This window comes from Microcaecilia unicolor, chromosome 6 (genome assembly GCF_901765095.1).
Source record: "Microcaecilia unicolor chromosome 6, aMicUni1.1, whole genome shotgun sequence".
NCBI lineage: Eukaryota > Metazoa > Chordata > Amphibia > Gymnophiona > Siphonopidae > Microcaecilia > Microcaecilia unicolor.
In genome coordinates, this window is record NC_044036.1 from 67,818,786 (window position 1) to 67,838,763 (window position 19,978).

At 43.1% G+C, this 19,978-nt stretch overlaps 2 protein-coding genes across 6 annotated transcripts in view; one reads left to right on the forward strand and one right to left on the reverse strand.

Moving 5' to 3' along the window:
- Positions 1–8,826, reverse strand: part of KYAT3 (kynurenine aminotransferase 3) — a 133,550-nt gene extending 124,724 nt beyond the window's left edge. Inside the window, exon 1 of one of the 5 annotated variants that reach the window (XM_030206117.1) lies at positions 8,733–8,826. In XM_030206117.1, coding sequence (XP_030061977.1) covers positions 8,733–8,742 — 10 coding nt within the window. In that variant the 5' untranslated portion in view covers positions 8,743–8,826. Of the gene's footprint in view, positions 1–8,559; positions 8,674–8,732 lie in introns of those variants that run through there. The other 4 variants (XM_030206116.1, XM_030206123.1, XM_030206127.1 and 1 more) reach the window with 4 other exon arrangements.
- LRRC8B (leucine rich repeat containing 8 VRAC subunit B) overlaps positions 7,994–19,978 on the forward strand; it is a 52,308-nt gene continuing 40,323 nt past the window's right edge. Inside the window, exon 1 of the mRNA XM_030206109.1 lies at positions 7,994–8,028. The gene's annotated coding sequence lies outside the window, so the exon portion shown is untranslated. The remainder of the gene's footprint in view (positions 8,029–19,978) is intronic.

Sequence of the window (19,978 nt, forward strand, 5' to 3'; positions counted from 1 at the left end):
TGCTCTGAAAAAAGCAGTTATGCTTACCATCCCCTATGGCATATCACTATGCCGAAACCAGAGCATGTACTTTTTCAATTGCTGGACCTCTTTTATGGGATAGCCTTCCAGGTTACTTGAGATTATGTGAGAGTCTTTTACAGCTCAAATGTTTTTTGAAGACCCATTGTTTTCTAAAGGCTTTTCTGCAGGAATGAAAGGATGTTAAACTGTTTAAATGACATTGATATGAATAATATTTTTATGTTGAAGACTTTTTGTTCTCTGATCTGTCTTATACTTTTTAAGATTTTATGTATGTTTCGCCTGTTACCTGCTTTGGGTTAAAGCAGGATACAAATACGAAATAAATAAATAAATAAATAAATATAATACAATACAGCTGTATCCCTGAACGGGTTCACCACGGTTTACAACAAAATTAGATATACACAATGATCATACAAATGCAGCAAATATCATCAATAAAAACATCACAAATTAAAAAAGTTTTCAATTTCTTCCTAAAAACAATAGACGAGGATTCCAAATGCACTAAACCAGATAGAGAATTCCAAAATGGAATTGCAATAAAAGAAAATAAAGAATTAAAATATCTAAAAATACAAACATCCCTAGCACTTAGGGAACAAAAGTACCAACGATTGTTGTAACCATACTGAATAACAAAATAAAAAATCTCTAAAAATATTAATAAACAATTCCAAAGTAAGACCATATATTATTTGGAAAATCAGACAGGCAACTTTAAATAACACCCAATTATGTATTGGAAGCCAGTGTAATGACTGCAAGCAAGGAGTAACTCTATCAAACTTCTTTAATCTAAAAATTAGACGAACAGAGGTATTTTGAATAAATTGAAGCTTAGTCATTAGCTTAGCTAATAATCCTCAGTACAGAACATTGCAATAGTCAATGTGGGACAGAACAAGCATCTTCTGAACCAACAGAGCAAAAGTAGACTGGTCCATGGGAGCCAACTTTTCAAAATGATTGGGGGTGCTGAATTTTTTTTTTTTACAGGTGGTGCAGTTCCCCCTCCTTTTGAGTTCCAAGCCCCCCTCCCTTCCTTTGAGTTCCAGGCCTCTTCCCTCCCCTCTATCTCTCTCCTTTCCTTTCCCTTCCCCTCCCTCCGAGTTCCAAGGTCCCCCCTCCCTCCCTCCCTCCAAGTTCCAGGGTTCCCTCCCTCCCTCCGAGTTCCAGGGTCCCCTCCCTCCCTCCGAGTTCCACAGGGTCCCCCCTCCCTCCAAGTTCCAGGGTCGTCCCCCCTCCCTCCCTCCTTCCCTCCCTTCAAGTTCCAGGCCCCCTCCCTCCGAATTTTAAAAGTCATCTTGACTTACCTCGTCGGGGTTACGGCGGCCGGCAGCAGCGGTAAAAAGCGTGCAGGCTCGGCCCTTAGTTCAGTTTTCCCTTCTCTCTCTCTCAGCTCTGGTCCTGCCCTCATTTCCTGTTTCTGCAAGGGCGGGACCAGAGCTGAGAGAGAGAGAAGGGAAAACTGAACTAAGGGCTGAGCCTGCACGCTTTTTACCGCTGATGCCGGCCGCCATAACCCCGACAAGGTAAGATGACTTTTAAAATTCGGAGGGAGGGGCCTGGAACTCGAAGGGAGGGAGGGAGGGAGGAAGTGAGGGACGACGACCCTGGAACTCGGAGGGAGGGACGAGCCTGACGAACGTCGGGGAGTTGCTTAAAAGATCTAGTAGTCCCATAGTGGAGGGCAGGCATTCCCCGTGTGGCAAGTGCGTTTATTGTAGATATCAATGGGACACCTCCACCATCCCTATTCTTCACACCAGCAAATGGCATAGTTTAAGACATCACACCACGTGTAATACGGAACGTGTTGTTTATTGTATCAGATGCCCTTGTGGTTTATACTACATAGGATATACGAAAAGACAACTTAAAAATCGTTTGGCAGAGCACATTAGTAATTTGCGACATAATAGGCAGGAAAATCCTTTGGTGAAGCATTGGATGCAATGCAATCATACTATAGAACAATTTCAGTGCGCTGTCATAACTCATTTTCCTTTATCTAACAGGGGTGGTGATGTTAGTGCCAGGTTGCTGGTGATTGAACAACGGTATATTTTTCATGGGGGACAGTAGCCCCGAATGGGCTCAATTTGGAGGTGGAATGGGTGTAAGGCATTTCCCCTTTAAGGATGTAGGGAGGTGTTCCAGTGTTTCCCTTTTAAAAGCAGAATAGATGTGCTACCTGCAGTGATTTCCTGGGCGGCGTCTGTGGCTCAGCCCTAAGGGAGTTTCAATCCGGCATGCAGCCACTGGAGGTGTAGAACAAGTAAGTGTTAGTTGGAATGTTATAGCGTTATAAGATTGTAAGAGAAGCATTGATGATAGTAATGGTAACATTTAAACTGTTATAGATTTGATGGTGGTTCCTCCTGAGGAAGATTTGTGAAATGCGGTCCTGCATTGAGGAGCCGGCATAACATGAAACAGATATGGTGGACTGTTGAGTTAGTCACCGAGCACACAGCACCTGTATTGTGATGCATACTAATGACTGGAGGAGGCGTATTTGAACAGCCAACGGAGGTTTAACGGACATACAGAGTTTGTCCATGAAGAACAGTCATCCAAAGCTTATGTGGAAACATTTTCACTGCGTCCAAGCGGAAGGCGTGGCGTTTGTAGGAAAAGGACCATTTAGCTGGCAGGACTGAGTTTTGATTATTTGAGTATGATATAATGTATAAGCATGGCAAAACATATGACCAATACGAAACAGTATAAGAATGCAGTTTAAAATGTAAAATCAACTGTTTTGTATTTAAATTAAATACAGGTGTGCAAGGTGAGCGGAGGAGTGAATGTGTGAGGTTTTAATAGTAGGCAGCAGTGCTAGTGAGGTTAGCGGGCATTGCAATACAATAAAATGTTTTTGTGATAAAGAAAAAATACTGGAGTCTTTGTGTAGTCGGTACCGCAGGGATCGCCAAGTATCACCAATACTGTTCAATGTAATGATGGTGCCAATGAGTTTCAACCCATTCATATATGCAGATGACATTACCATCTTCATACCTTTTCACAACAGTATTACAAACATACTGGACAAAATCAAAAAAGGCCTGGACCTCATGGAAGAATGGGCAACAACATTCAAACTCAAACTGAACAGAGACAAAACCAATTCCTAGTACTATCCAGCCCACACAACCCCACATCTTAGCAAAACTTCACAATCAACCAACAAACATACCACATCGAAACACAACTAAAAATACTAGGAATCATTCTCAACAAACATCTAACACTGGAAAATCAAACATCAGCAGAAGGATAAGAGACTACTTCCATAGACAATCATTCTAGATATTGATCCAATCAACGATACTATCGCAACTAGACTATTAGAACGCAGTATACGTAGGGTGCAAGGAAAACACACTAAAATCACAGCAAACAGTCCAAAACATGGCAGCAAAACTGATCCTCAAGAAGTTGAAATATGAAAGAACAACCCCACTGCTTGAAACACTACACTGACTACCAATCAAGGCAAGACTATTTTTCAAAGCGATCACCCAAATCTTTAAGATACTATTTGGAATTGCACCTGAATATACACTAGACATGCTCAAACTATCCCCAAGAAATGCAAGCCCAGAAACTGCCTACTTCTACATCTACCCAACTGCAGAAACACCACCTATAAAACCATCTACATAGCAGGATTTAGCTACCTAACGAACCTGTTTACTAAGGCACGCTGTAGGCATGCTAACTTTAGTGCATGCTAAAAATGAGCGCACACGCTAATGATAGAGACACCATTATATTCCTATGGGTGTCATTATATTCCTATGGGTGTCTCTAGTATTAGCTCATGTCAATTTTTAGCTTGCTCTAAACGGTTTGCATGCCTACAGCATGACATAGTAAACAGGGCCCTGAGTTCCAAATGGTGGAACTCAATACCAAAAACCATAAGAAGCATCACAAATCTACTTCAGTTCAGGAAATAAATGAAAACCTATTTCTTCAAAATATTCTAATCTACCTCTTCTAAAACTAAATGAACAAATATTTCCAAAACCAATGCCATAAAAAAACTCTACAGCTAATTACAAAAGCTATCATCACCCTCCTCTTCAAATCTACCTCTTCAAAACTATATGAAAAATCTCCAAAACTCCGCAACTAACCACAAAAGCTACCATCACCTTTCCTTTTCAAATCTATCTATTCAAATACTCTAAGAATAAATACACAAACTTCAGATGATCTCTCCACATTGTAAAGCACTATTATAACTCCACCAAAATGTAAATTGTAAGAGTCACTTTGAACTGAAACTTGTTTTTGGATAATAGTGGGGTACAAGAATGCATAAATAAAGAAATATTATCAATGTCCTAATTCTGAATATGATCTAAACAACTTGATAGCCTAATAGTTTCAGACACATCATCACATGCTGGTGTTAACATAAAAATGTTGTCTGCAGAAGAAAGTAATAATTAATCTTTCTCCAACTGTCAGGTTTACCAAAAGCAGGAACTAGGATCATGAGCCCTTGGCCACTGCCGAGGAGCGGCAGTGGCAGGCAAACCATCCCACACCAGGAACCAGACAGAACTCAGATAGGAACAGCAAGACTTCACCTGCACTAGCCGCCCTTCCTCAGGAGTTGAGCCCCTGGCTGCAGGCGGCTGACAGGACTTACAGGACAGGGTAGGAACTGGAAGCCTCAAGCAGCCACTAAAACAGGGAACAAACACTGTGTGAAGAATAAGGGGCTATCCTATCCTGGGTAGGCCACTAGATGGCGCTGTTCCCATAGAAGTGGGGGAAAAGGTCCAGGATGAGTCACTAGAGGGAGACAGTAGGGGAATGGCCAGGTGGAGGTTGCTAGGACCAAGGAGAGTCCTGGGCTGGAAACAGGTGTGGGTGGTTATGGGCTGGGTCCTGCCAGGAATTAGGGGGAAGAGCCTAAAGGGGTGGAAGCTAATTAACCACCTTATTCCTGCCTGAGTGGTGAAAGAGAGGAGAGGAGCTGGAGACTTGGCAGCTGGAGGAAGAAGATCCCCTTGAAGGTACTGGCTGAACTCTGTGGACTTTTGAAGCTCTCTGCTGGAAAGGGGGCAGCTGCACTACTCTCGGAGAAAGAAAAGTCAATGCTTTTGTTTGGCTATTTGAACTATGAAAGTTTGAGGAACTGCTTTACATGTTTGAATTGAGGAAGAAATGTTTAAGTTAAAGAAGGAATAAGCCATGAAGATTATGTTAAATGGCAACTAATAAAACCTTTAGTTATAAGAAGCCTGGTGTTGGTGAACATTTGTGGAAGGTGAAGAGGAGGCAAAGAACTCCCTTGTGTTTGAGGCAGACTCCTGGTGAATTACTGAGAAGTGTAGAGCCCAATCGTGACTGTGTGTGAAGGAAGCTAAGCAGGGTCAGCCCTGGCCAGGTCCTGGAAGGGTGACCAGCTCACAACTGACAAACACGAGACAGAACTGAAAGCTGCCAGGCAGCCACTGAACAAGAAACACAGACAAACAGGCACTAAACACAAAAGACAAACAAGGAACAAGTCTAGGAAACAAACAATAACCTTAAGCTAAACTACACACAGACTAACTAGCATCAGACAAGGAACTAGAATAAAAACCAAGCTAGGCAGAAGTGCAACAAGCACCAACAAACCAGGGCCTTAGGTGATGCAAAGGCAAAGCAGAGAGTTCCCAAATGGCTAATAAGCCCAGCAGCAGCTGAGATTCACTGCAGCAATCACCAGGCAGCTACGGGTACTGTGCAGGCTCAAACAAGACAAGCAAGTCTGGCAGGCTGGAAGATCCGGACTAGACTGGGCTGAAGTCTGGTACGGGAAACAGCACACAGACAATCCAATACAGCCACCAGGCCTGGCCACCAGGGGGCAAGATGACTGAGAGCCTGAAACCAGGGCATGACCGTGACACCAACCTAATAGTTCCAAGAGATGATATAAATAAATTAAAGAGAAGTGGTGAAAGTGGAGAGCCCTGAGGCACCCCACAAACTGGTATCCGGAATTGGGGCATTTAATTTTCCTTACGGACACAATAGCTTCTATTAACAACAAAAAAAATCACAAAACCAATTAAACACAGATCCAGCTAGCCCAATCTCACTCAGTCTCTCGCAGTAGACCATGATCTACTGCATCGAAGTTGGAGAAATGCCAAATTGCAATAGTATAATTTGCCTGCCAAGTTATCCTTCCTATGGCCCAGGGTTGAAATAGAAAGCATTGCCAAATTCCAAGTGTGAGTCAGGACCTTGTTCTTAGGTTAGCACCATTAGTTATGTCTGAGGAATAATTATTAGTTGCTATCTCAATGTTCTACCATGTACTCATAAGTCTTGCTGCTAAGTTTTGTTTATTGCTTTGCCATACTAATATATCTATCCTTCTCTATTATATATACATATTTTTTATATTACCAATAAATTGTAATATATTTCCAAAGTGTAGCATTCTTCTCTCATATTGCCAGCAAAACCTTTGTGAGAACCCTTTCCTTTGTTTTGCGACCACTTTAGGGCAAAATCATACTCCAAACAGACAAACTCTAGCCAGAGTTCTAATTAGTTAATCACCTCATTAGCCCTACAATCCCAAAGAATAATTTAAATCTTTCTGAATGCTCATCAAAAGGGCAAATTTAAGTTCTGTGGTTCATCATGTCTGTCGGTGTGGAATGGACTAAGGGCACTATTTGTTGAACCTACGGTGACCCTAATTTATGGAGCAGCACCGATGTCCCTCAGTGAATTCACCAGACTATGCTTCATATCTGTCAAGCTGCTTGCCTGCAGTTGCCCATTTGATGCTGACAGTACATCTTGCAGACTCCTGGTGTTTTTTACACAGTAACTACCTTCTTCAGATTGTGAGCAAGTTCATAAACTTTATATAACTGGAAGGAAAAGCTTCAGTGAGCCTTTTATGGAATGCTAAACGTTTGGTTTAGAGAGCTGGAAAGTGATGATACTTGGTATATGAAGTATAAGAATCTGAGTTTGCTCAAGGCAGGTTGTAATTAAGGTGCATTAAGTAGCTCCCTGTCCTAGAACACTTATGACCTAAGTTGTATTTGAGGCAATGGAGGGTGACATGAGTTGCTCACCCTCACAAGGGAGAAGCAGTTACCCTCAGTCCTCAAGGAGTTCTGAGACAAGAGCTGCCACTGATGGGAATGAATCTCTATTTGTGAGCATTTTGGACTAAATTCTGTATAAGGCGCTGATAAAAATAAGCAGTATGTGCTATTCTATAGATGGTGCTCAGAGTTGGACACTGTTTATAGAATAACATTTGGGTGTGAAGATTTACACCAACAGAAACCTGGTGTAAATTTTCACGCCTAAATTAAGCGCAGATCTCCCTTAGTCTGCAACACTGCACACAAATTCCAGGAATGCCCCTGATTTGCCCATGCCCCCTCCCATGGCCATGCCCCCTTTTCTGACCTGCATTTAAATTTAAATGTGGATCCTGGCACTTAAAGATGAGCACATAAATTTAAATTAAAGCCAATTAGAGCTGATAATTATTTGCACCTAATTAGAGCTAATTAGCTCATTTGTCAATTAAATTGCACATGCAAATTGGGTACGCACCCACGCTTTCACGTAATTTTGAGCACCATATATAGAATTAGGGTGTTTATCCCCTGGGAAATTTTCTTAAAGTTTGGGTGAAAGGGAAATTAGGGTTAAATAAATGGATAATTTCTGTGTCTATTAAAATATAGCTTAGCAGCAAAACTTTCTGTTACTGTTTAATAAAGATAGTAAAACATTTTTAAAAAATCTATTCCCTGGTTACAGAGTCCAAAGTTTTGTCTTAATTTTACAATACCTGTTTACAAGTTGGAAAATCAACTTTGACCAACTGCTTCTGAGCAGTGTGTCTAATTAGGACTTCTGGGCCCACTCTGACTGCATGCCCAAGAGCAAGAAGGATAACTGAAATAGACATGCTATGTCTGTAACTCAAGGCTGAAGACCGTAAGCTTGCTGCAGTTACTTTCCAGTTTAGCATGATAAATGTTGTGGTTTTCTTGTAGTCCTGAAAGTGTAGCTCTCATTTGGTCCTCTCATGAACAATGTCTCCAAATGGGTTTGTGCATACCATGACAGTAATGAACCTCACGGTATGTTGGGTATGATTTCAGTCTCTCAAATTTACTGAAAGTGGAGTGGCAGCCTAATGTTTAGAGCAGCAGGCTGAGAACCAAGGAAGCCCGGTTCAAATCCCACTGTGGCTCTTTGTGACCTTGGGCAAGTCACTTAGCTCTGCATTGCATCAAATACAAAATTAGATTGTGAGCCCTCCGAGGACAGGGACCTACTGGACCTCAATTAGAGGGTGACCGAAATCAAATCTGTGGTTGAAATATGCCGCTCAATTCTGGCCAAAACTAAGACCGCTGCCCCCTAGCCCCCTTCCCAGCAGAGAATGGGTCACCACCACCCCCCCCCCCCCAACGGCTGTCCCTTCATCCACAAACTCTGCCCTCCCACCATCCTCAGGCCTACCTTTAGAAGCCTGGTGGTCTAGTGGCCTCCTTGGGGCAGGAGCGATTCCCAGTCTTCCTGTCCTTGTCAGATTCCCAGTCAAAATGGCAGCAGTACACACAATACATAGTCCTATCCATCAGAACATGCAACCTGTTTTGTTACCTGAAGTAATGAGAAATAAGGTGATTTACCTAATGTCATAGGACTAGCAGTGGCAGAAACAGGCCTCAAACTCTGGTCTCTTGCTTGTGTACCAAAAGCACTAATCAACAGGCCACGCCTTCCTTCCCTGTTTTCAGTGCTTTCACAGTCCATTGAGGTGTATCCTGGCTCCAGTTACACAAAGAAATGTATAACTTTGAAGACAATATTTGTCTAAAATAAAACAAAAATTGATATGGCTCACATGACCTGAGATATTCAGCACACAATCATATACATGAGTACATGTGTGGCTTAAATTAATATTCTATATAGTTTTTTAGCTAGTTTAGTTAGTTTAATAAAAACTGAAATCTATCAAATCTATGGAATTGAGCTTATCCACTCTAAATATTTTAAGCTTTAGAACCACTTATTATAGCTATTAGAGAGGCTGATAATGTTGTATGGATGAAGTGTTAGGTGGAAGTTACAAATTGTCTGCCTGTGCAGATAACTTATTGCTTTATATATGTACACAATCCTTGACTACTCTGCTTGTCTTGACTTTCTGGGATATCTGGTTATAAGATTAACTGAGAAAAGTCAGTGGCTATGGTGTTCACTTTGAAAAGAGAAAAATGTCATAAAGCGGCAGGACTTTTTCTCACATAAGCAGGGCCGCCGAGAGGGGGGCAGGGGGGGGGCAAAATTCCCCTCCCTGTGTCCCACCCTCGTCTGATGTAACTTCCGATTCCCGCAAGGGCGCTGCAGTCCCCGGTCTCACCTGCCTGCCTCCTCGGCTCCGGGCCCCCTGCATTTGAAGCGGCAGTCACAGATCGCCTCCCTTCGGGCCTTCCCTCCTTGTGTCCCGCCCTCGCAGGAACTGGAAGTTACATCAGATGAGGGTGGGACACAGGGAGGGAACGCCAGAAGAGAGGCAATCTGCGACTGCTGCATTGAATGCAGGGGGCCTGGAGCCATGGAGGCAGGCACGTGAGACCGTGGACTGCAGCAGCGGGGAGTGACAGCAGTGGGAGGAGCGACGGGGGGCAGCAGCAGTGGGGGGAGTGACGGGGGGGCGGAGGCAGGGCGGCCTAGCCCCGGACCCGGCTTAGTCTCTCGGCGGCCCTGCACAAAAGTATCTAAGTTGCAATTTTCGAAACTCTGATTTGAGATGTTTTTCTCCACAGTTTGTCCAAATTTCAAGGGGGCATGTTGGGGGCATGTTTTGGGCAGGACTTGTGCGTTCCCAAAAGTTCAATGTCTTTCTGCCATAATGGAACAAAACCAAAATGTCTGTGGCAAAAATTGAGATGGTTTTGTCTAAACCTGTTTCAAACATGACTAACCCACCCCTTTACAAAGCCGCGCTAGCAGCTGCCAGTGCGCTAATGCCGACACAGCCCATTCACTTTGAATGAGCTGTGTCAGCATTGCCATGTGGTTCTTGTAAACAGGGGGGGGGGGGGAGTTACAAAAAGAAATTTATTATAGTTTATAGTAAATGACGACAGATAAAGACCTGTACGGTCCATCCAGTCTGCCCAACAAGATAAACTCATTTTACATGGTATGTGATACTTTATATGTATACCTGAGTTTGATTTGTCCTTGCCATTCTCAGGGCACAGACCGTAGAAGTCTGCCCAGCACTCTTCTTGTACTAAGTTCTGAAGCTAACGTTGAAGCCCCTTAAAAATTACACTCTAGCCCATCCCTATCTATTCAGTCACGATAGGGCGTAGACCGTAGAAGTCTGCCCCACACCGGTTTTGTTTCCCAATTACCGGCATCACCACCTAATCTCCACTAAGATTCCGCAGATCTAGTCCTTCAAAACAGGATTCTTTTATGTTTATCCCACGAATGTTTGAATTCCATTACCGTTTTCACCTCCACCACCTCCCGCGGGAGGGCATTCTACATATCCACCACTCTCTCTGTGATTTAAAAAAAAAAAAAAAATAGACTTTTTCTGGTTCAAAAATTGCTATGTCACTCGATTTTTGGACATGTTTCACAAAACATCCCAAATTGGTCTTAGACGTCATATCAAAAATGCCCCTCCATGCCTCCAAAGTGCATGCCCATAGGCAGCATCTATGTGGCCTACCTCTTATGTGGGCTCCTGATAAGTTGAAGTTGAAATGTTTGGGGGTGTGATATGGTAATTCTGTGGAGTGTTCTTTAGAACTTAATAAAGAGGTGGTGCTGTGGTTAATTGATGGCATTCTTTTGAAGTGGTCACTCTTATATCTGTCTTGGTGGGGGCATTTGGGCACTATCAAGATGGTATTGAGGCATATTTTCAAAGCACTTTGGGAGGCTAAGTGCTTTGAAAATGAGCCTCATTGGTGCCTAAGGTAAATTATATTTTAAGTGTGTTACCTGTTCCATATCCTGATTCTTTTTATAAAATATTATAAAGGAAGATTTATAGGTTTTTGTGGAAGGGTAAAACACCATGAAGTAAAAGGGGTGTTAATTTTCCAGATTTTAAGTTATATCATTATGCTTATCTGATGGCTGCTGCTATGGAATGGCTTGCAGATGGGAAGGTGCTTAGGTGGTTACAGCTGGAGAGGGCAATGGTTAGTCCATTTCTTCTGAGTAGTTTGCTAACAGCTCCGACTCAGAAAGTGGTATCTTATAATCCAGTGATAAGTGCTACACCAGGTGTTATAAACTTTATGGCCCAACATATGAAACTGTTCTAGCCTGGACCAAAGGTTACCTCTCTCTGGTTCAATCCTGAGCTAAAGATATAAGAGGAAAAGTTCAGTTGGCCTCAGTGGGGGAAAAGAGGATGGGATTTGATATACTGTCTTTCTGTGGTTACAATCAAAGTGGTTTACCTATTATATGCAGGTACTTATTTTGCACCTGGGGCAATGAAGGGTTAAGTGACTTGCCTAGAATCACAAGGAGTTGCAGTGGGAATCGAAGCCTGTTCCCCAGGTTCTCAGGTCACTGCACTAACCATTAGGCTACTCCTCCACTCCAGGCAGGCTAGGGGTATTTAGTTTGTGCATCAGCTTTTTTGGGAGGGTAAATTTAAAACTTTTGAAACTTTTGAGCTGCTTGAGAGGGAATATAAATTGCAAAGTAGGCATCATTATCAATGGATACAGCTAAAGCATTGCTTGCAGCACATGCAGGCAGTTGCTCGATTGCTTGGTGTGACTCAAGAATTGACTGATTTTTATGTTGCTCTGGTGGACTCTCCCAAAAAGTCATCTACTATGTACATGAAGATGAAAGATGAAGTCTTGTGGGGGGTATACCTGTGTTATGCTTGAGCGAGTTGGAGAGTTTGATTTGGGGAAAAGTCTTCCCAAGCCACGTTGTGAAATTTTTTCAACTAAAGTGTGCAGGCCATTGCTATCAGCAGTGGTCACTAAAAGGGGCGCCCAAGTTTTCCTTAGGACGTCCTCGCAGGACGTCCCGGCGAAGGGGCGGGGAAACCCGTATTATGGAAACAAGATGAGCGTCCATCTTTCATTTCGATAATACGGTCAGGGATGCCCAAATCTTGAAATTTAGGTCGTCCCTAGAGATGGTCGTCCTTAGGCTTGGTCGTTTCTGATTTTCGGTGATAATGGAAACTAAGCACGCCCATCTCAGAAACGACCAAATGCAAGCCCTTTTGTCATGGGAGGAGCCAGCATTCGTAGTGTACTGGTCCCCCTGACATGTCAGGACACCAACCGGGCACCCTAGGGGGCACTGCAGTGGACTTCAGAAAAAGCTCCCAGGTACATAGCTCCCTTACCTTGTGTGCTGAGCCCCCCAAAACCCATCCAAAACCCACTCCCCACAACTGTACACCACTACCATAGCCCTTAGGGGTGAAGGGGGGCACCTAGATGTGGGTACAGTGGGTTTCTGGTGGGTTTTGAAGGGCTCACATTTACCACCACAAGTGCAACAGGTAGGGGGGGATGGGCCTGGGTTCGCCTGCCTGAAGTGCACTGCACCCACTAAAACTGCTCCAGGGACCTGCATACTGCTGTCATGGAGCTGGCTATGATATTTGAGGCTGGCAAAAAATATTTTAAAAAATTTCTTTTGAGGTTGGGAGGGGGTTAGTGACCACTGGGAGAGTAAGGGGAGGTCATCCCCGATTCCCTCTGGTGGTCATCTGGTCAGTTTGGGCACTTTTTTGTGGCTTGGTCGTAAGAAAAAAAGGACCAGGTAAAGTCGTCCAAGTGTTCATTGGGGATGCCCTTTTTTTTCCATTATGGGTCAAGGACGCCCATGTGTTAGGCACGCCCAAGTCCCGCCTTTGCTACGCCTCCGACACGCCCCCGGGAACTTTGGTTGTCCCCGCGACGGAAAGCAGTTGGGGAAGCCCAAAATTGGCTTTCGATTATGCCGATTTGGGCGACCCTGTGAGAAGGACGCCCATCGTCCGATTTGTGTCGAAAGATGGGCGTCCTTCTCTTTCGAAAATAAGCCTGAAAGTATTATTTGGCTCATAGAGCCTTATGGACCCTTTCCAAAGTTGCAAAATTGGGGGCTGGTGGTTCTAATAAATGCTGGTCTTATGGGTCTGCTATGAGAACTCTATTTCATATGCTGTTTGCCTGTATGAATTTAAAACGATTTTGTGTGCCAGTATGGGATCGAATTAAATAAATGTGTTAAGAATTTACACCAGGCTCAGTTATATGGCTGTTGTGTTGTGATCAGTTACTTTATCTCATTTGTTAAGTAAGGAGTAGGAAAAGCTATTTTATTTACTTATGGCCATAGCTATATGGTCTATATTGTCCGAGTTAAAAGACAATACAGTCTTGTCTATGAATATGTGGTGGAATACTGTGTATGTCACTAGGAACTACAAAGAAATTGCTGCAGTTAAGACAGAACTTTTCTGTGTTTAGAAAGATCTAGGCTCCATTATTTGTCAACTGGTTGATTTATAAAGAGGATTGAATTTTGGTCTTTGTTAAAAGGGATATTTGTTAGACCTAGGACTTGGGGGGGGGGGGGGGGGTTGTTACTATGTTATATTGTATTTGTTTTTGGCACCACTGTTTGTAAAAATAAAACGTTTAAACAAAAAGAAAATGCATGCTCCATTTATGAGCAGTCCTTTCAGTAAGGCTAGCATGGTGATAAACAAACCCTTTGAAAAGACTAGACACGTTGAAGAAACGTTAACTAGATTCACTCCTAGAAACACTGCTTTGGTAGATCTACTGTTTACTGGGAACAGGGCACACTGCCAGAATTCTGAATCACAATTCTAAACTTTATTTATTTTATTTATTTGTTACATTTCTATCCCACATTTTCCCACCTATTTGTAGGCTCAATGTGGCTTACATAGTACCGGAGAGGTGTTTGCAGACTCCGGTGTAAACAAATACAAAGTGATGTTGTGGTAAGGTAAAGTTCATGTGGCACAGCCACATTTGGGAATCGTACAACGGAAGAGTTGTGTTATGTCCATTACGTACTTTAGTTTTGTTGTGTTGCCGAGATCAGGCATTTATGATGGATTGGTAGGGTATGCCTTCTTAAACAGGTTAGTTTTTAGTTTTTTTCTGGAAGTTTAGGTGGTCACACGTGGTTTTACCTTTTCATTGACAACATTAAATGTTTTCTCATTTTCTGAATTGTTTTTATACAGTCATACAATCTCGGGTCATGATATGCTAAACCCCAGCTAATGGTAGGATGAGCATGGGATAAACATAAAGGAATCCTGTTCAGAAGGAATGGATCCTCAGGAGCTTAGCCGAGATTGGGTGGCAGAGCCGGTGGTGGGAGGCAGGGATAGTGCTGGGCAGACTTATACGGTCTGTGCCCTGAAGAGGACAGGTACAAATCAAGGTAGGGTATACACAAAAAGTAATACATCTTGTTGGGCAGACTGGATGGACCGTGCAGGTCTTTTTCTGCCGTCATCTACTATGTTACTATATAATCATTTTCCCATATTGTTATTTTTTGGATGTATTTACCTCTTTTTTGAAGAAAATCACCCAAGGTGGTGGTGTAGAGCAAGAATAAGCCGGACATAGGCAACAGACAATTACAGCAGTAAAAATGTTCAAATAACAGCACACACTGGGTGCAATTCATTAAAGGTGCCAAAAGTGAGGTGCGTAGATGCAGCATGCTAAGCACATATTCTGTAACCGCACCTGCGCACCCTGATTCTTATAACATGTCTATCGTAGGTATAATGCACACACCTAAATGTGACACGTCAGCCTGTAAATGACACTATCCTATATCGGAGAAAAATTTTCTTCACCCAACGCATAATTAAACTCTGGAATTCGTTGCCGGAGAACATGGTGAAGGCGGTTAGCTTAGAAGAGTTTAAAAAGAGGTTAGACGGTTTCCTAAAGAACAAGTCCACAAACCACTACTAAATGGACTTGGGAAAAATCCACAATTCCAGGAATAACATGTATAGAATGTTTGTACATTTGGGAAACTCGCCAGGTGCCCTTGGCCTGGATTGGCCGCTGTCGTGGACAGGATGCTGGGCTCGATGGACCCTTGGTCTTTTCCCAGTGTGGCATTACTTATGTAATGTGTGTGTGTGTGAGGGAGACACCCATGATCTGCACCTGCCCCACCCACCTGTGCGCCCCTTGCATTTGTGTGCTATCCCCCTAATTCTACAAAAATCACCAAAACTTTCACACACAAATTTGGGTGTGTGCCAATTTGCGTGCACAATTTAATTGAATGACTTAATTAGCACCAATAATTGGCTTTTTAACAAGTATCGGCACTAATCAGATTTAATTAGAACTTATGCACCTACATTTTACGCACAAAAAAAGGGGCATGGAAATGGGAGGGTCATGGGCAAAATGGGGGCATTCCTAGCAAAGATTTCTGTCAAAGGGTTACCGCCAGCAGGAGTAGCAATTCTCACACACTGCTTGTGGCTGTGGTTCCGCACAGTCAAAAAGAAAAAGAGCTAGTTGTGTCGAGTGGGGGCGGCAGAACAGAGCAGCAAAGGGGTAACCCTTTGACAGAAATATTTGCGTGAGGGGAGGAAGGGATGGAGATGCAGGACCACAGGAGCCTCCAGAGCTCAGCCTGCACCCCCTATGCTGGCGCTTGCAAAAGTACAGAGCCGCTGTGGCCATACCCCTGGCTGACTCATAAAATAAACTTGGAGTTTCTATCCAGGAGTAACTTGGATTCCTTTCACTCTCTGTGATACAGAATAAAACCAGGGCTGATACAAAGGTATTAAGCACTTACTGCTGTCTCTCTGAATTTGTGTGGCTGTCATGATCTGTTTTGCTTTGACAGCAGCCTCTTTTTGGAATCCATCAGAAGCTGCTGCTGTTAGAGCTGCTGACCATCAAATCCTGAGTAATGGTTGGGCTGTCTCTGAATATAACCCTTCTAGTGCATCTTGGACAACCCTTTGTGTTATGGGCTCTGTTCGCTGCGCTCCTCCGGGGTCTGCTCCAGGGGCAGTGATGTGAGAGGCGAAAGGAGTGGCTGCAGAGCCGACAGCCAATGCCTGATGGCTGCCTGCAGTGCCGTGTTTGCTTTTTTAAAGCATTTTTGTTGTTTTAATTAGTTCTTGGGCCTGGGCGGCGACCTTGGGGGGGGGGGGAGTGGAGGGGCGACCTCAGGGGGGATGGAGGGGGAAGGGTGGTGACCTCGGGAGGGGTGGAGGGTTGAGCAGCGGCCGTGACCTGGGGGGGCGTCATTGTGACGAGGGCAGCAGGGGCGGGGCCTTATGCTGCTGTAGTGCGGTTGGTCAGTGCTGCGGCTGATGTACCCGGAACTATGTGACATCAATTCAGGAGATGGAGCCTTACAGAGCGCATGAATGCTTCAAGTCTTCACTTTCTCGGCTTCAGAACGTTGACAGTGCGTTTTATTATATAATATTGTTGATGTTCCTACACCATTCTCCCTTTCTTAATTTCTCCATGATGTCAATTTTGACTTTTAATGACAAAACGTGCCTTTTTCACTTTGATGCCATTTTTAACACTATTGCGTCCCCGCTCTTGTGTGAATATGAAAAGGCAACGCTTTTCTCTGCTGCATCTCTACTCTAGTTTACATCATTTCCTGCAGCAGACTGCACGGACTGTGACGATGATTGGCTGGGAAGGTACTGTACCGTTCTACATGGTAGATTTACAAGGGGGCAGATAATGAGCCACAGGCGAGGGAAATGAGATGGGGATGATGCAGGTGGACATGTCCCCACTCTGGCTGAACTGGTCTGGATAATTGGACATGCAGATAATTGGTGTTGTACTGTTACTGCAAAACATTTTTTATTATTTATTTATAAGTTTCATTATTACATTCACATTACATAAATGCATTGAAATAAAGACAAAAATTAAATAAGATAATTTTTCCCTTTAACCAAGGTGAGGAAAATAAACTTCTAAATTTGTCCACATTACTGAGACAAGATACATGGAAATAAAATTAAGGAACTTTTAACAGAAATCAATCAGAGAGGGGGAACGCTAAATACCTGCAAATGATTTTCAGCATAGTTAACCTGTTTGAGCATTCAGGGTAAACCCACCACCCCCTTCTTTAGATATTATGAATTCCTGCATTTTCTTTGGATACAAAAAAACATAATCAAATTTAAGGATACTAGACATCTACATGCAAATTTTAATACAAAAGTTCACCCAAAGCGATAATTCTTGGTTTCAATCCCATGAATTCCCATCTTCTTTTTTGCATATCCTTGTTTAAATCAGGAAATATTTGTATCTTAGCACCAAGAAATTGTGCAGACAACTCTTGGGAACCCGCTGGGTAAGTTCATGCTCCTGTTTCAGTGAGGCGATTTCATTGTCTATTTCCCCACAGACCGAAACCCCACAATCAGAGGAGGAGGTGCCTTAGGGGAGGGGTTGCTGTGACGGTCCTAATGCATTGAAGATGTACCGTGCTCTAATTTTTTATGTAATGCACGCCTTGAGACAGCTTTGACGGTGAAACTCTGGCCACAGTCGGTGTGATTGACTAATTTCTTCTGCATATTTATCTCTACACATGCTTTGGAAGTTTAAGTTTTTCTACTTCTAACTTGTATTTTTAATTCCACTGATGTTTATCCTGTGAAGTTTTAGCCTAAAGATTATTTATTTATTTATAGCATTTATACCCGGCTCTTTCCTGCTCGATAGAAGGTTCAGTGCGGCTTACAAGGTATGGTACAAAGTATCGCAGAGATAGCACAAAGTATTGAGAATTGCGATAAGGATTTTTTTATGCCAATGAAGAAAATTTACCCACAGTTTTTCCTTCTTACTCTATTAAACTATATATTGGGTGGAGGTGTGGGCACAGAGGCTTTTTCCTTTTCTCATTATCATATGTCCTGGCACTTCACAGGATTCTAGTACTGTTAAAGTACTTTGCAGTTTTCTAAGCAAGAGGTTAGTTTGTTTGATATTTTGATATCCTCTTGTCCTCTTTGTTGTTTTCTACATTCTAACTATGACACCTAAAAGAAACTGGCACCAAAACAAAATAGTCCTAGGCATATTCTATAAAGTGCACCTAAATATAGGCATATTTTATAGATTAAGCCTAAATTTCTACACAGTTTATAAAATACTCTGAGCGCCCTTCCCTGCAACTAAATTTAGTCATGGGCAATTACACCAAGTAAAACTTGGTGTAAATGCCGTCTAAATTACATGTGGACCGACTGTATTCTATAACCACACACATAGATTTTATAAACGCCCATTTCACACCCATGGCCACACCTCCTTTTCAACTACGTGACTTAGAATTTACATGCATCAGTTCTGCATGTAAATTCTAATGCCAATGTGTCAATAATTGATTGTTAAGTGGCAATTATCAGTGCTGGTTAGCTTAACTAAGTTGCACGCACAAATCCTGAATACAACTTAAGCCTCGCTATACAGAATCCTGGGCACATGCAGGTTCTTTCTCTGTCTCTAGTGGGCAATCTAAGTTTTGTTGTTTTTGTAGCAGGGGCAATGGAGGGTTAAGTGACTTGCCCAGGGTCACAAGGAGCTGCAATGGGAATTAGGCTTCTCAGTGAGGCCTTACCTGTCCAGGGACCAAGCGTCCTCACTCCTGTTCTAAAGAACCACATAGCACTTCAAGAAAATTCAACTTTACTGAACTTTCTGTAACCGGCAGGTAAACCACTTTATAACCTGTACAGGCAAATATTTGTCCTCCTTCCAGCGGTGCACTTCTCGAGTTACACGTTGGCCTTGAATAGGCTTTACCTGCTCCACGGCTGGGCTCCCCTTGCCCACCCAGAGTTCCTCACGCTTTGTCAGTTGCTGCAGTTAGAGGCAGCAACTCTCCTTAAATCAGCTTTAGTTTATTCTGCCACTCCAGGACCCTCCTCTCCTCTCCTCCAAGGGTCCAGGAGGAGGTACAGGCAACCAAAGACCCCGGAGTTCCCCTCTACAATCCCTTTTATCAATTATAATTCCTACCCAAATATCAATCATCCCTCAACAGCATCTTCTTTCTGCAAGTTATTTCCAGAACCCACCTCCTTGGGTTGCATTCACACTCCTCTTATATCTCTAACTCTCCCCCCTGTGATTCTGGAGAGTTTCTAACTATACACTCTTAGTAATCCCCATTAGGATGGGGGATTACATGTGCACAAAAATATCGTATTTGCCATAAATTAAAAAAAAAAAAGCCTTCTAGTGTAAGGCCATTCTAGTGATATGGGCCCCAAGACTTGTGCAAGGCTAGGCTCAAAATGGAGAAAGAGCAGCAAAATTTGGCACAGCACACAACACATCCATTTGAGCCAGTTCTTGCCAGGATATTCTGGGAGGATTGGCCATAATTATTGTTGGGGGGGGAGGGGGACGCAAGATTGAAGGTGTTTTTTTCCAGATACCTCATATCCTTGCACTGGCCCTGCTCATTAGGCTTCATTTAATACATTTCCCCCTCCAAAAAAACTACCAAAGATATACCATATCACAACCTACACAATCATGATAAGTAAGGAAGGAGGCTAATCGAGGAGAAAACGGACAGGAGATATCTATATGGTGCATTTCTGGCCGCAATCTACTACTACTACTACTATTTAACATTTCTAGAGCGCTACAAATCTGCAAGCTAAGCACTGCACATTTTTGTACAATGCTACTTCACCAGTCCGAGTTCTCCAATCCCGATCTGGCACTGCGATTATACACGCCCTCCGAGCCTTCAATGGGGAAATGGGGCTGAGAACTCAGTAAAGGAAAGATTAATGCGCGTCGCTAGGCGACCGTCCGTCAGCTTCCAAGTCAGATGA